This window comes from Cherax quadricarinatus, chromosome 42 (genome assembly GCF_038502225.1).
Source record: "Cherax quadricarinatus isolate ZL_2023a chromosome 42, ASM3850222v1, whole genome shotgun sequence".
In the NCBI taxonomy this organism is placed as follows: Eukaryota; Metazoa; Arthropoda; class Malacostraca; order Decapoda; family Parastacidae; genus Cherax; species Cherax quadricarinatus.
In genome coordinates this window covers 5,139,483-5,154,126 of record NC_091333.1, presented here as the reverse complement: position 1 = coordinate 5,154,126, position 14,644 = coordinate 5,139,483, and the positions used below count along the sequence as shown (strand labels likewise).

General features: G+C 38.7%; 1 protein-coding gene across 1 annotated transcript in view; it reads right to left on the bottom strand.

Annotated features, from left to right (window-relative positions):
- Positions 1–14,644, bottom strand: part of LOC128695690 (fibrillin-2) — a gene marked incomplete in the record, with an annotated part of 295,003 nt that overhangs the window by 147,435 nt on the left and 132,924 nt on the right. The window contains 9 exon segments of the mRNA XM_070093229.1: positions 1,352–1,471; positions 2,571–2,819; positions 2,997–3,119; positions 3,357–3,476; positions 4,919–5,092; positions 5,271–5,435; positions 5,699–5,947; positions 12,176–12,370; positions 14,240–14,335. Coding sequence (XP_069949330.1) covers positions 1,352–1,471; positions 2,571–2,819; positions 2,997–3,119; positions 3,357–3,476; positions 4,919–5,092; positions 5,271–5,435; positions 5,699–5,947; positions 12,176–12,370; positions 14,240–14,335 — 1,491 coding nt within the window.

Below are 14,644 nucleotides of genomic sequence, written 5' to 3'. Positions count from 1 at the left end.
CACCTCCCACTTCCTGCTTTCCATATCTATCCTCTCTTCCATTCTCATGCTAAGTTCTTCTAGTTTCTTTTCCCATTCATGATCCCTTTTTATGAGCTCTGCTGCCCAATCTTCCTTTGCAGCTTCCTCCTCCTGTCCCTTGGTTTTTCTTGTTGCTCTCTGGCAACCCATTTTTGCTTTATCCTGATTGCCTCAGAGTGGGAAACCTATGTAGTTCTGTATGTTAGGTTAGTAGTGTGTATGTCAGAGTGTAGGGGGGGAGGTAGTGGAGGAATTGTGGCTATGTGGGAGAAGAGTGGGGAGGGTGAACTGGGGAGGGGAGGGTGAACAAGGGAGGGGAGGGATCAGGGGTAGTGAGATGTCGGTGGTGAGGGGGGTAGTGTATGTGTGAGTCTGGATATGTGTGTGTGAGTGAGTGTGTGTGTGTGTGTGTGTGTGTGTGTGTGTGTGTGTGTGTGTGTGTGTGTGTGTGTGTGTGTGTGTGTGTGTGTGTGTGTGTGTGTGTGTGTGTGTGTGTGGGTGTGTGTGTGTGTGTGTGTGTGTGTGTGTGAAGCTTGGGTTGTGAATGCAGCAGCGAGGAGGCAGTTGGAGGCAGTGGAGATGTCCTGTTTAAGGGCAATGTGTGGTGTAAATATTATGCAGAAAATTCGGAGTATGGAAATTAGGAGAAGGTGTGGAGTTAATAAAAGTATTAGTCAGAGAGCTGAAGAGGGGTTGTTGAGGTGGTTTGGTCATTTAGAGAGAATGGATCAAAGTAGAATGACATGGAGAGCGTTTAAATCTGTAGGGGAAGGAAGGCGGGGTAGGGGTTGTCCTCGAAAAGGTTGGAAGGAAGGGGTAAGGGAGGTTTTGTGGGCAAGGGGTTTGGACTTCCAGCAGGCGTGCATGAGCGTGTTTGAGAGGAGTGAATGGAGACGAATGGTATTTGGGACCTGATGATCTGTTGGAATGCGAGCAGGTTAATATTTAGTAAAGGGATTCAGGGAAACCGGTTATTTTTATACAGCCGGACATGAATCCTGGAAATGGGAAGTACAGTGCTTGCACTCTAAAGGAGGGGTTCAGGATATTGGCAGTTTGGAGAGATATGTTGTGTATCTTTATACGTATATGCTTCTAAACTGCTGTATTCTGGGCACCTCTGCAAAAGCAGTGATTATGTGTGAGTGAGGTAAAAGTGTTGAATGATGATGATATAAGTATTTTCTTTTTGGGGATTTTTTTTCTTTTTGGGTCACCCTGCCTCGGTGGGAGACAGCCGACTTGTTGAAAAAAAAAATATATATATAAATATATATATATGCACACACACACATGCATGTATGTATAAATAGATATGTATATAGCTTACCCAGGCAAGTCACACCATTCACACCTAATGTGAAACCTGGAGGGCATTCACACTGGAAACTGCCATCAGTATTGATGCAACGGCCATTCTTGCAAGGTCCTGATGCACACTCATCTAAATCTTTGGGAATTGATCACAAATTAAAACATTAGAATAAGATAAAATGTTAATTATTGAAACATAGTTTTTTGAAAATAAATGGTATAAAATACCGACACAATGAAAACATAAACACATATGCAGTTTAATGTGATCCTTTATTGACAACGTTTCACCCACACAATGGGCTTTTTCAAGTCACAAACAGATCTACCTGGGGTGGAAGGTACGGGAGTATTTATAGTCGGGTTCAGAATGTTGAGGTCAGGTGGGGAATGCTGCATCTGGTGATCTACCGGGCGGAGTTATAGAGTCTTGGGTAGCTTGGCAGGGGTATTGGACAAGTTGTGAGTAGACCTTCTTCAGTGTTCTATGTTCTTATGTGGGATTGCGATGAAGAAGTTTCTTGGCAAGTGGTTCAGCTATGTTATAGAAGCCATTGTTCTGGTTGAAATTGTTGGTTATAGAGATAAGCGATGATTCCAGGAATCCTGGAATTATCGCTTATCTCTATAACCAACAATTTCAACCAGAACAATGGCTTCTATAACATAGCTGAACCACTTGCCAAGAAACTTCTTCATCGCAATCCCACATAAGAACAAAGAACACTGCAGAAGGTCTACTCACAACTTGTCCAATACCCCTGCCAAGCTACCCAAGACTCTATAACTCCGCCCGGTAGATCACCAGATGCAGCATTCTCCACCTGACCTCAACATTCTGAACCAGACTATAAATACTCCCGTACCTTCCACCCCAGGTAGATCTGTTTGTGACTTGAAAAAGCCCACTGAGTGGGCGAAACATTGTCAATAAAGAATCACATTAAACTGCATATGTGTTTATGTTTCCAAACATAGTTTTTTATTTTATTAGTGCAATAACGCTAGACCTAAAACACGATGCTGAATTCAGCATCTTAATAATAAACATAATATGTAACTGAAAAGCATTGTATTAATGAGACACACTAAAATCTAACACCTTAAAGAGAGATACGCCTGTAGTTAGATTTCATTAGGTATGACGATACCTCTCTTTCTGAAAAGCATATACGTGTAGTAATCAGATTTTGTCAACTACCTATATCAAGCACACAATTAAAAATATAACATACCAATGCATGTTTTTCCACTGGGAGCCAATGTATATCCAGGTTGACACACACACTTAAATGACCCATCTATATTGACACAGGAACCATGTTCACACATGCCTGTCTCACTACATTCATCTATGTCAGTGCAAAAACTTCCATCAGTGGCATGTGTATAGCCATTACTACATACACATCGGTACCTTCCCTCAAGGTTTTCGCATCGTCCGAACAGACAAATAAATCTGTTCTCCTCGCATTCATCAATATCTGAAAGATAAATTAAATATGGTTGGAATGCTAGTGCCATATGTAAATTCTGTGTAATGCTCATCAGGGTTAGCTAATGATACCAAAAATTTTCATGTCTTGCTATAAATTTCACAGCAGTTTTTACTTATGTGCCTAAAACCAATATTTGTAATGGTAAACAGTAAATACACATACCTATGCAAGCAAAACCCGATGGGGAGAGCATAAAGCCAGCGTTACAGCTACATTTAAATGACCCATCCATATTAGTGCATATCCCATTAGCACACATACCTGTTTCACTGCATTCATCATGATCTAAAAGATACAAATAAACATAAAAACACATTATAAAGCAATAAAACTTCATTACACTTTACTTCACATAGAAAATAAAATAAAGCCGTCTCCAAACATTTTTATAACAAACATATTTTGAATATTAGCAGAACACTAGAATATTGTATTGGATGATACTGTAAAAGATGCTGAATATAAGTAGATTAAATTATAACTAATAAGTATCTTGTGTAAACTTAATAAAATGTCAGATACCAATACAAGAAAGACCATCTGATGAGATGTCAAACCCTGTGGGACAGCGACAAGTAAAGCTGCCCTGGGTATTGTAGCATTGACCACCACGACATGCACCTTGCTGACACTCATCAACATCTGAGAAAGATAATGTTTTTGTATACTATTTTTTAACTAATAAATGATGTGAATTTCAAAAATGCTTTTTAAAATACAGAGCTTTCAAAGAGCATACTTAGTACATTTATCAATTTATCCATTTTGTTTAATTTTTCAGTGTCTCATCCCTCATCATGAGTGATAACAACACACTAAGTACTTTGCCCCAAAAAGCAGTAAAACATTAAACAAAAAGGAAATAAAAATTAACCTGTGTTTTTAATCCTGTAATGTACAACACCAGGAGATTTTATCAAGACATTTCACCTGTGCAGCAGGCCTTGTCTATTTAATACAGAAGCAAGAGGACAGAAACTTTAAGCTCATAGCCAGTGGTACTGAGAGTACCTACAACCTACTGTTAAACCTCTGGTTCATCCTATATGCCTGATCTACCTCCACTAGTAGGCCCCACCACACTGACCATGCTTTCAACTGCTGCATCTCTCTCATACTCAAAGAATTCCTTGCTAAATCTATGGTCCACTTTATGGGCCTGACCTACTTCCACTAGTAGGCTCTACCCATGTGATGACATCTTCAACTGCTGCATAGTTCAACTCCTTCCACTGGTTCTAATATGAAAATCTCTATCGCCATATCTCTGCTTTAGATTGATAAAGTGTTTTGTGCAGGCAAAACACCTTTTAATAAGGATGCCCAGATATTGCATACATTTTATGAATCAATTTATTAGTATTATACCTTTGAGTTAGTATAATGGTTTTGTTAAGTTAGGTTAGGTTATTGAATTTATCACTACTGTATGCCTGTTAAATGTGTAATATAACTTTATAGAGGGCTATCATTTAAATAACCAAATTTATTGTGCATCATGATCATCCTCATCCCATATCACTCATGTCATAAAATTGTGTTTTGTGCCATCATATCACTAGACATTTTTAGGCTATATCATCCTTGTATCATGCTAGGCCCATTATCTATCATGTTACAGAACTAACCAAACTATCTCTGACTCCAAATAAACAAAAGTAGAGCTAACCTGCATTTTCAGTTTTTACTTATCATCCAAGTGCATGCTAACATTGCAACTAATATGCTCCCCCAAACTGCAATATCCCCACCTCTCCTTCAGACTGTACTCCCCACCTTTAGGATTTAAGCCCAGTTACCATTTACCTTGAATCATTCCAACAATGTTATCTTGCTCACACTCCAACAGCATGTCAAGTCATAAAAACCACTTTCCTCCACACACTCCTATCTACTAATATGCTTGATCATGCCTGTTGGATGTCCAAGCCCCTTACATACAAAACCTCCTTTACCCCTTCCCTCCAACCTTTCCTAGGATAATGCCTACCCTTCCCTCCCTCCACTAAAGATTTATACTTCCCCCAAGTCATCCTATTATTCAGATTAATAAGCAGACAGGAGAATAAAGAACATTTACATACCTTCACATTTGTCACTGACAACATTATGGATGAATCCTTCATAACACTGACATACATATGCATCAGGGGTGTCAACACATCGACCGCCTTTACCACACAAGTTTGGATTTAGTGTGCATTCATCTACTGGGGGATATCTGTATGCTGGTTCCACACACAACCTCTTGTAAAGCTCTGGCAAAAAATCAAAGAGTCTTATAGCAATTAGTACCCATAAATTCCAGTACTGTATTATTTTTTTAAATCATATACCTGTACAAATTCAGTTCAGACTTTCAACTTTTGCTAAATATAAAAACTTAACTTTGAAACTAAAATACCAAACAGTATTCTTGATCTATATAAAACTTACCTTCACTACGGAGTGGGCATGGTTCACAGTCACGGAGTCCTTCTCCCCATGCTTTGCCCATGTTCTTGCTACAGCAGCAAGCTTGCTGAGTGAGAGGAATAGGAAGAGGTTTCCTGCAATGCCCACTGCTTAGCAACTCTGTGTAACAGGTGCCTTGCCGAGCATCTATAAAAAATAAAACCATTTAACTTTGTTATAATGCAGAATGGCCATTATGTAAATGTCAGTTTAATATTGTTTTCAATAAATGTTTATCTACGGAATAAGGAATATAAAACAGAATTGAGGATCCTGGTGATCATAAAGTCTGCCTGAAGACCTTTTTTTTTATCTCACCAAAGGAAATGTTAGGGAGAACAAGGAAACATTTGGAAAAATATAAATTGTGACAAAAAATTTAGGAAATAACAAAAATCTAAATACAGTACCTATACACCTTGTACGATCCTGGCTAGGAATGAAACCAGTTTTACAGGTACAATAGAAGCTACCATCAGTGTTAATACAGTTTCCATTAAGACATATATCAGCATCCTTGCATTCATTTCGGTCTTCACAGGCATTTGTCTCTGGATTCCTGGTCTGGCCTTCAGGACATTCACATGAGAAAGACCCAACACTGTTCTTACAAATACCTCCTTCACACAGCCCAGGGATAGCTTCACACTCATCAATGTCTGAAATAAAAATACAATATCCAGTGTTAACATTAAGGCACACCTGCAAATCAGCAAATGTTTAAAGCTCATTCTAAAATGTATTAACGTTGGTAGAATTACCGACAATATGTTAATATGTAGTACCAATACTTTTATATGGGTGTGAAGCTTTGGTTGTAAATGCTGCAGCAAGGAGGCAGTTGGAGGCAGTGGAGATGTCCTGTCTAAGGGCAATGTGTGGTGCAAATACAGTGGACCCCCAGTTTACGATCAGCTCCCAATGCGACCAGTTATATAAGTGTATTTATGTAAGTGCATTTGTATGTGTATGTTTGGGGGTCTGAAATGGACTAATCTAATTCACAATATTCCTTATGGGAACAAATTCAGTCAGTACTGGCACCTGAACATACTTCTGGAATGAAATAATATCGTAAACCGGGGGTCCACTGTATTGTGCAGAAAATTCGGTGTGGAAATTAGGAGGTGTGGAGTTAATAAAAGTATTAGTCAGAGGGCTGAAGAGGGTTTGTTGAGGTGATTTGGCCATTTAGAGAGAATGGATCAAAGTAGAATGACATGGAGAGCGTATAAATCTGTAGGGGAAGGAAAGCGGGGTAGGGGTCGTCCTCGAAAAGGTTGGAGGGACGGGGTAAAGGAAGTGTTGTGGGTAAGGGGCTTGGACTTCCAGCAAGCGTGCGTGAGCATGTCAGATAGGAGTGAATGGAGACAAATGGTATTTGGGACCTGACAAGCTGTAAGAGTGTAAACAGGGTAATATTTAGTGAAGGGATTCAGGGAAACCGGTTATTTTATATAACCGGACTTGAGTCCTGGAAATGGGAAGTACAATGCCTGCACTCTAAAGGAGGGGTCTGGGATATTGGCAGTTTGGAGGGATATACTGTGTATCTTAACACACATTTGCTTCTAAGCTGCTGTATTCTGAGCACCTCTGCAAAAACAGTGATTATGTGTGAGTGAGGTGAAAGTGTTGAATGATGATGAAAGTATTTTCTTTCTGGGGATTTTCTTTCTTTTTGGGTCATCGTGCTTCGGCGGGAGATGGCCGATTTGTTAAAAAAAAAAAAAAACTGTTAAGTAAAAAAGACAAGTGCAACTAATGTGACATTTTATTATGGCAACATTTCACTCTCCAGGAGCTTTGTCAAGCTGTTACAGCTTGACAAAGCTCCTGGACTGCAAAATGTTGCCACAATAAAATGTCACATTAGTTGCATTTGTGTCCTTTTACTTAACCCTTAAACTGTCCAAATGTAGATCTTAAAATGAAACAGAATATAACTTCTTAAAAGAAATACCACTACAATTTTGGAATGAGACATATAAATTTATGTGCAGATAAGTCACTAAGCACTGTGTATATTCATGAAGAAAGCAGAAAAACCTATGATTCTACATCAAGACTGCACATGGCACATCAGCTGGCTAAGACTAACCCATAAACCACTGTGGTCTGGTGGCAAAAGCTCTCACTTCACACGGTGAGGGTCCAGGTTTGATTCCTGGCGAGGGTCGAAGCATTGGGCATGCTTCCATACACCGATTGTCTATTTCACCCATCAGTATAAAATGGGTAGCTGGGTGTTAGTCCACTGGTGTGGGTCACATCCTGGGACAAAACTGACCTAATTTGCCTGAAATGCTCTGCATACCAAACGGCTTTCTATAAAGTAGTATGTCACTGATATCAGCTAGGCCTATATACTATGTACACGTACTTGTAGAAAAAAAGATTTTTTTTTTTTTTAACAAGTCGGCCGTCTCCCACTGAGGCACGGTGACCCAAAAAGAAAGAAAATCCCCAAAAAGAAAATACTTTCATCATCATTCAACTCTTTCACCTCACTCACACATAATCACTGTTTTTGCAGAGGTGCTCAGAACACAACAGTTTAGAAGCATATACGTATAAAGATACACAACATATCCCTCCAAACTGTCAATATCCCAAACCCCTCCTTTAGAGTGCAGGCATTGTACTTCCCATTTCCAGGACTCAAGTCCGGCTACATAAAAATAACCGGTTTCCCTGAATCCCTTCACTAAATATTACCCTGCTCACACTCCAACAGATCGTCAGGTCCCAAATACCATTCATCTCCATTCACTCCTCTCAAACACGCTCATGCACGCCTGCTGGAAGTCCAAGCCCCTCGCCCACAAAACCTCCCTTACCCCTTCCTTCCAACCTTTTCGAGGACGACCCCTACCCCGCCTTCCTTCCCCTCCAGATTTAAATGCTCTCCATGTCATTCTACTTTGATCCATTCTCTCTAAATGACCAAACCACCTCAACAACCCCTCTTCAGCCCTCTGACTAATACTTTTATTAACTCCACACCTTTTCCTAATTTTTTTTTTTTTTTCAACAAGTCTCCCACCGAGGCAGGGTGACCCAAAAAAGAAAGAAAATCCCCAAAAAGAAAATGCTTTCATCATCATTCAACACTTTCACCACACTCACACATAATCACTGTTTTTGCAGAGGTGCTCAGAATACAACAGTTTAGAAGCATATACGTATAAAGATACACAACATATCCCTCCAAACTGCCAATATCCCAAACTCCTCCTTTAAAGTGCAGGCATTGTACTTCCCATTTCCAGGACTCAAGTCCGACTATATGAAAATAACCGGTTTCCCTGAATCCCTTCACTAAATATTACCCTGCTCACACTCCAACAGATCGTCAGGTCCCAAGTACCATTCGTCTCCATTCACTCCTATCTAACACGCTCACGCACACTAGCTGGAAGTCCAAGCCCCTTGCCCACAAAACCTCCTTTACCCCCTCCCTCCAACCCTTTCGAGGACGACCCCTACCTCGCCTTTCTTCCCCTATAGATTTATATGCTTTCCATGTCATTCTACTTTGATCCATTCTCTCTAAATGACCAAACCACCTCAACAACCCCTCTTCTGCCCTCTGACTAATACTTTTATTAACTCCACACCTTTTCCTAATTTCCATACTCCGAATTTTCTGCATAATATTTACACCACACATTGCCCTTAGACAGGACATCTCCACTGCCTCCAACCGTCTCCTCGCTGCTGCATTTACCACCCAAGCTTCACACCCATATAAGAGTGTTGGTACTACTATACTTTCATACATTCCCTTCTTTGCCTCCATAGATAACGTTTTTTGACTCCACATATACCTCAACGCACCACTCACCTTTTTTCCCTCATCAATTCTATGATTATCCTCATCCTTCATAAATCCATCTGCCGACACATCAACTCCCAAGTATCTGAAAACATTCACTTCTTCCATACTCCTCCTCCTCAATTTGATATCCAATTTTTCTTTATCTAAATCATTTGATACCCTCATCACCTTACTCTTTTCTATGTTCACTTTCAACTTTCTACCTTTACACACATTCCCAAACTCATCCACTAACCTTTGCAATTTTTCTTTAGAATCTCCCATAAGCACAGTATCATCAGCAAAAGGTAACTGTGTCAATTCCCATTTTGAATTTGATTCCCCATAATTTAATCCCACCCCTCTCCCGAACACCCTAGCATTTACTTCTTTTACAACCCCATCTATAAATATATTAAACAACCATGGTGACATTACACATCCCTGTCTAAGACCTACTTTTACCGGAAAGTAGTCTCCCTCTCTTCTACACACCCTAACCTGAGCCTCACTATCCTCATAAAAACTCTTTACAGCATTTAGTAACTTACCACCTATTCCATATACTTGCAACATCTGCCACATTGCTCCCCTATCCACTCTATCATATGCCTTTTCTAAATCCATAAATGCAATAAAAACTTCCCTACCTTTATCTAAATACTGTTCACATATATGCTTCAATGTAAACACTTGATCTACACATCCCCTACCCATTCTGAAACCTCTTTGCTCATCCGCAATCCTACATTCTGTCTTACCTCTAATTCTTTCAATTATAACCCTACTGTACACTTTTCCTGGTATACTCAATAAACTTATTCCTCTATAATTTTTACAATCTCTTTTGTCCCCTTTCCCTTTATATAAAGGGACTATACATGCTCTCTGCCAATCCCTAGGTACCTTCCCCTCTTTCATATATTTATTAAACAAAAGTACCAACCACTCCAACACTATATCCCCCCCTGCTTTTAACATTTCTGTCATGATCCCATCAGTTCCAGCTGCTTTACCCTCTTTCATTCTACGTAATGCCTCGTGTACCTCCCCCACACTTACATTCTGCTCTTCTTCACTCCTAAAAGATGGTATACCCCCTTGACCAGTGCATGAAATTACCGCCTCCCTTTCTTCCTCAACATTTAAAAGTTCCTCAAAATATTCTCGCCATCTACCTAATACCTCCCTCTCCCCATCTACTAACTCCCCTACTCTGTTTTTAACTGACAAATCCATACTTTCCTTAGGCTTTCTTAACTTGTTTAACTCACTCCAAAATTTTTTCTTATTTTCATTAAAATTTCTTGACAGTGCCTCTCCCACTCTATCATCTGCTCTCCTTTTGCACTCTCTCACCATTCTCTTCACCTTTCTTTTACTCTCCATATACTCTGCTTTTCTTATAACACTTCTGCTTTGTAAAAACCTCTCATAAGCTAACTTTTTCTCTTTTATCACACCCTTTACTTCATCATTCCACCAATCACTCCTCTTTCCACCTGCCCCCACCCTCCTATAACCACAAACTTCTGCCCCACATTCTAATACTGCATTTTTAAAACTATTCCAACCCTCTTCAAGCCCCCCACTACTCATCTTTGCACTAGCCCACCTTTCTGCCAACAATCGCTTATATCTCCCCCGAACTTCCTCCTCCCTTAGTTTATACACTTTAACCTCCCTCTTACTTGTTGTTGCCACCTTCCTCTTTTCCCATCTACCTCTTACTCTAACTGTAGCTACAACTAAATAATGATCCGATATATCAGTTGCCCCTCTATAAACATGTACATCCTGGAGCCTACCCATCAACCTTTTATCCACCAATACATAATCTAACAAACTACTTTCATTACGTGCTACATCATACCTTGTATATTTATTTATCCTCTTTTTCATAAAATACGTATTACTTATTACCAAATCTCTTTCTACACATAGCTCAATTAAAGGCTCCCCATTTACACTTACCCCTGGCACCCCAAATTTACCTACTACTCCCTCCATAACATTTTTACCCACTTTAGCATTGAAATCCCCAACCACCATTACTCTCACACTTGATTCAAAGCTCCCCACGCATTCACTCAACATTTCCCAAAATCTCTCTCTCTCCTCTACACTTCTTTCTTCTCCAGGTGCATACACGCTTACTATAACCCACTTTTCACATCCAATCTTTATTTTACTCCACATAATCCTTGAATTAATACATTTATAGTCCCTCTTTTCCTGCCATAGCTTATCCTTCAACATTACTGCTACTCCTTCTTTAGCTCTAACTCTATTTGAAACCCCTGACCTAATCCCATTTATTCCTCTTCATTGAAACTCTCCCACCCCCTTCAGCTTCGTTTGACTTAAAGCCAGGACATCCAGCTTCTTCTCATTCATAACATCCAAAATCAACTCTTTCTTATCATTTGCACAACATCCACGCACATTCAGACTTCCCACTTTGACAATTTTCTTCTTCTTATTCTTTTTAGTAATCTTTACAGGAAAAGGGGTTACTAGCCCATTGTTCCCGGCATTTTAGTTGACTTTTACAACACGCATGGCTTACGGAGGAAAGATTCTTATTCCACTTCCCCATGGATATAAAAGGAAAAGTAATAAGACCAAGAACTATTAAGACAAAATCAAAGAAAACTCAGATGAGTGTGTATAAATAAACGTGTACATGTATGTGTAGTGTGACCTAAGTGTAAGAAGTAGCAAGACGTACCTGTAATCTTGCATATTTATGAGACAGACAAAAGACACCAGCAATCCTACCATCATGTAAAACAATTACAGGCTTTTGTTTTACACTCACTTGGCAGGACGGTAGTACCTCCCTGGGTGGTTGCTGTCTACCAACCTACTACCTAATTATATTATTAATTATATTATTATATTATTATATATTATATATTATGTATTATTATACGTATATTATTATATTATTATTATTATAAAACATGAAACAGAGGTACTGTATGACAAAACTTCTAAATTTCACTCCTTTACCCTAAGAGACAAGGTGTTGGTCCAGGAACCTGTGCCTGGTCACACAACTTACCAACACATTGTAAACTGTGAATATTTTTAAGGAAGCCTTTATTACAATCAAGCCTCTCAGGACAGTGTTCACAGGGGTGCCCCCAAGCCTTGCCGATGGTGGCACAACATAAATGCTTTGTGCACACAACTCCTGGCAACTGACCCTGGCACATGTCATGTTGAACCTTTGTGAAGCATGGACCTGTCCTGAAATCTGGCAACACAAGATACTATGTATATATATATATTTATATATAGTGCAGTAAAAATATAGTTCCACAACAATACTCCTCTCACACAAATACATTTACATACAAATTACTGCATTTCCTCAATGAACAAGAAAGCTGTAGTAACATAATGCTAAATGAGCAAGTACATATAAGCTGCATATGTCACAAAAACTTTTATATTAGAATATGATACAGTTTAAGTATTTCTGATTAAAAACTAAAATTCCGGAAGAACTTCTTCATAACACAGATTTAAAAAATAAAATACGATAGTCACATGTGGTTAATATTATACAGTACAGTATATGTCATTAATTTTTTAGATTTTGCTGCTGAAGCAGCTAGTTTATTGTGCAACCCATATCTCCACATCCATCCTGTGGATGGTAGCGCAAGAGCATATAGATACACAAAAGGCCTAAGAACTAGGCTCCAAAAGGGTTAATAGCAGTACATCTGGGTTTATATCTACAGTTGACTTACCTGTTGCAAGCAAATTGAGAAAATTCACTTAATATGTCTGGTATCTTATTTTCTTCAATATCTTGACATATAACATAGGTTATTATACTGTCTATCTACATTCCTCAATAAATGGACAATAAAGAACACTGTATTCAAGATGGTGACCACTGAGCTGGCCACATACTTGGCACCTAATGTGGTCATCATCTGTGTGTCTGCCAAACTGCCAGAAGTACTTGTTTCCAAGCCTAAGCCTGGCTACTGCAACATCATTCTATCAGTTTACATTGCAAGTTGCTCCATAAATGTGCACATTTACATTCATTTTATCTTAGTGGGTGGTAGCTCTACTCAGGTTTCAAACTGCATTCCTATAACATTCAATTTCATTATTTAGTACTTCCGTAATATTATTCCTAATGCTAGACACAGACACAACTAAGTAATATTCTACATTTACTTTCAGAATACTCTTTTTTTAGCTAATTTATCAACTTTATCATGAAGGAGCAATCCAATGTGTGACGGCTTCCATAACAACTGTACATTAATTCTTTTTCCTGGATTTTGGTGTATCTATATCTGGCTTCTCTAAAGAGCATATTGTTACAGTCAATGTATAAGAAAAGAGCCTACAAAGTATAATCATAGACTGAAGCTCAGTGTTATAAATTAACTTTAGCACCATTAGGATGGCAAATAATTCAGTCTGCAGTATAGACACCCAGTTGTTAATTCTTATACCTAACTCAACATAGTTCCTGCCATTCTCATCTAGGGAGGTGGCAACAGATACTGCCCTGCCATTAGATTCTTGTTTAGATCCATAAGTGTATATAATTTATGATAAATTACCTCTGTGCGAGACAACCAGTGTGTTAAAAAAATTATTACTAACAATTAAGCAAGAAATTTCTTTTTGAGTCATTGTCTTTGCAAGTAATTTAAGGAAGGGATTATAAGTGTTGAGCATCTTGGGAGGGGCTTGCGGGTATGCGTTATAAAATGAACACAACTTTATGCAAAAAAAAAAAAAATTTCAGAATATTATCTAACTAAAGCTTCAGACAACACACTACACCTATATGTAAATTCATGAATTCCTGAAGAGACTATACATAATACTTTACACAATCTTTTTTGCTCCCACATGCAGTCAAGATCCTACAATGTAATAAGAACCCAGACCCCCCCCCTCTAGTGGACTGCAGAAGAACACCACACAGGAAATAGGCATGTCTGATGTTACTCATTTATTTCTCAGAAGAAGAAAAACAATCAGTACACATACAAAAGCCAAAAGAGTAAACTTTTCTACTTTTACCCTGAGCAAAATTAACTTTGATGTTTGCATAAGAAGACATGTTTTTTAAAGGGCTTTGTACCTGCTTCACAGCGTCTGCCAGTAAAGCCATACACACAAGCACAGCGGTCTGGCCCAACACACCGACCACCATTCAGACATGGCTCTCGACATACAGCTGAGGGGAAAATGTCAGAATGCATTAGAAGATCATTTTATATCAGGTCATGTTAGGTAACATTAGCAAATAATACTCAAAATGATAAAAAAGAAAGATGCTGTTAAAAGGAATTAATATTCCTTTACTGTGATGCTTACATGAAAATACAGTAGTTTAAAACAAATATAGTATGAATTAAATAGAGTAATACAGACTTAGAGAAGCACCAGAGGAAATAATACTGTACCCCATAAAATTATATAAATATACAAAAAGCAAACTAAAAATAAATATACATGGTTAACTGACTATTGTAACTTTAATAAA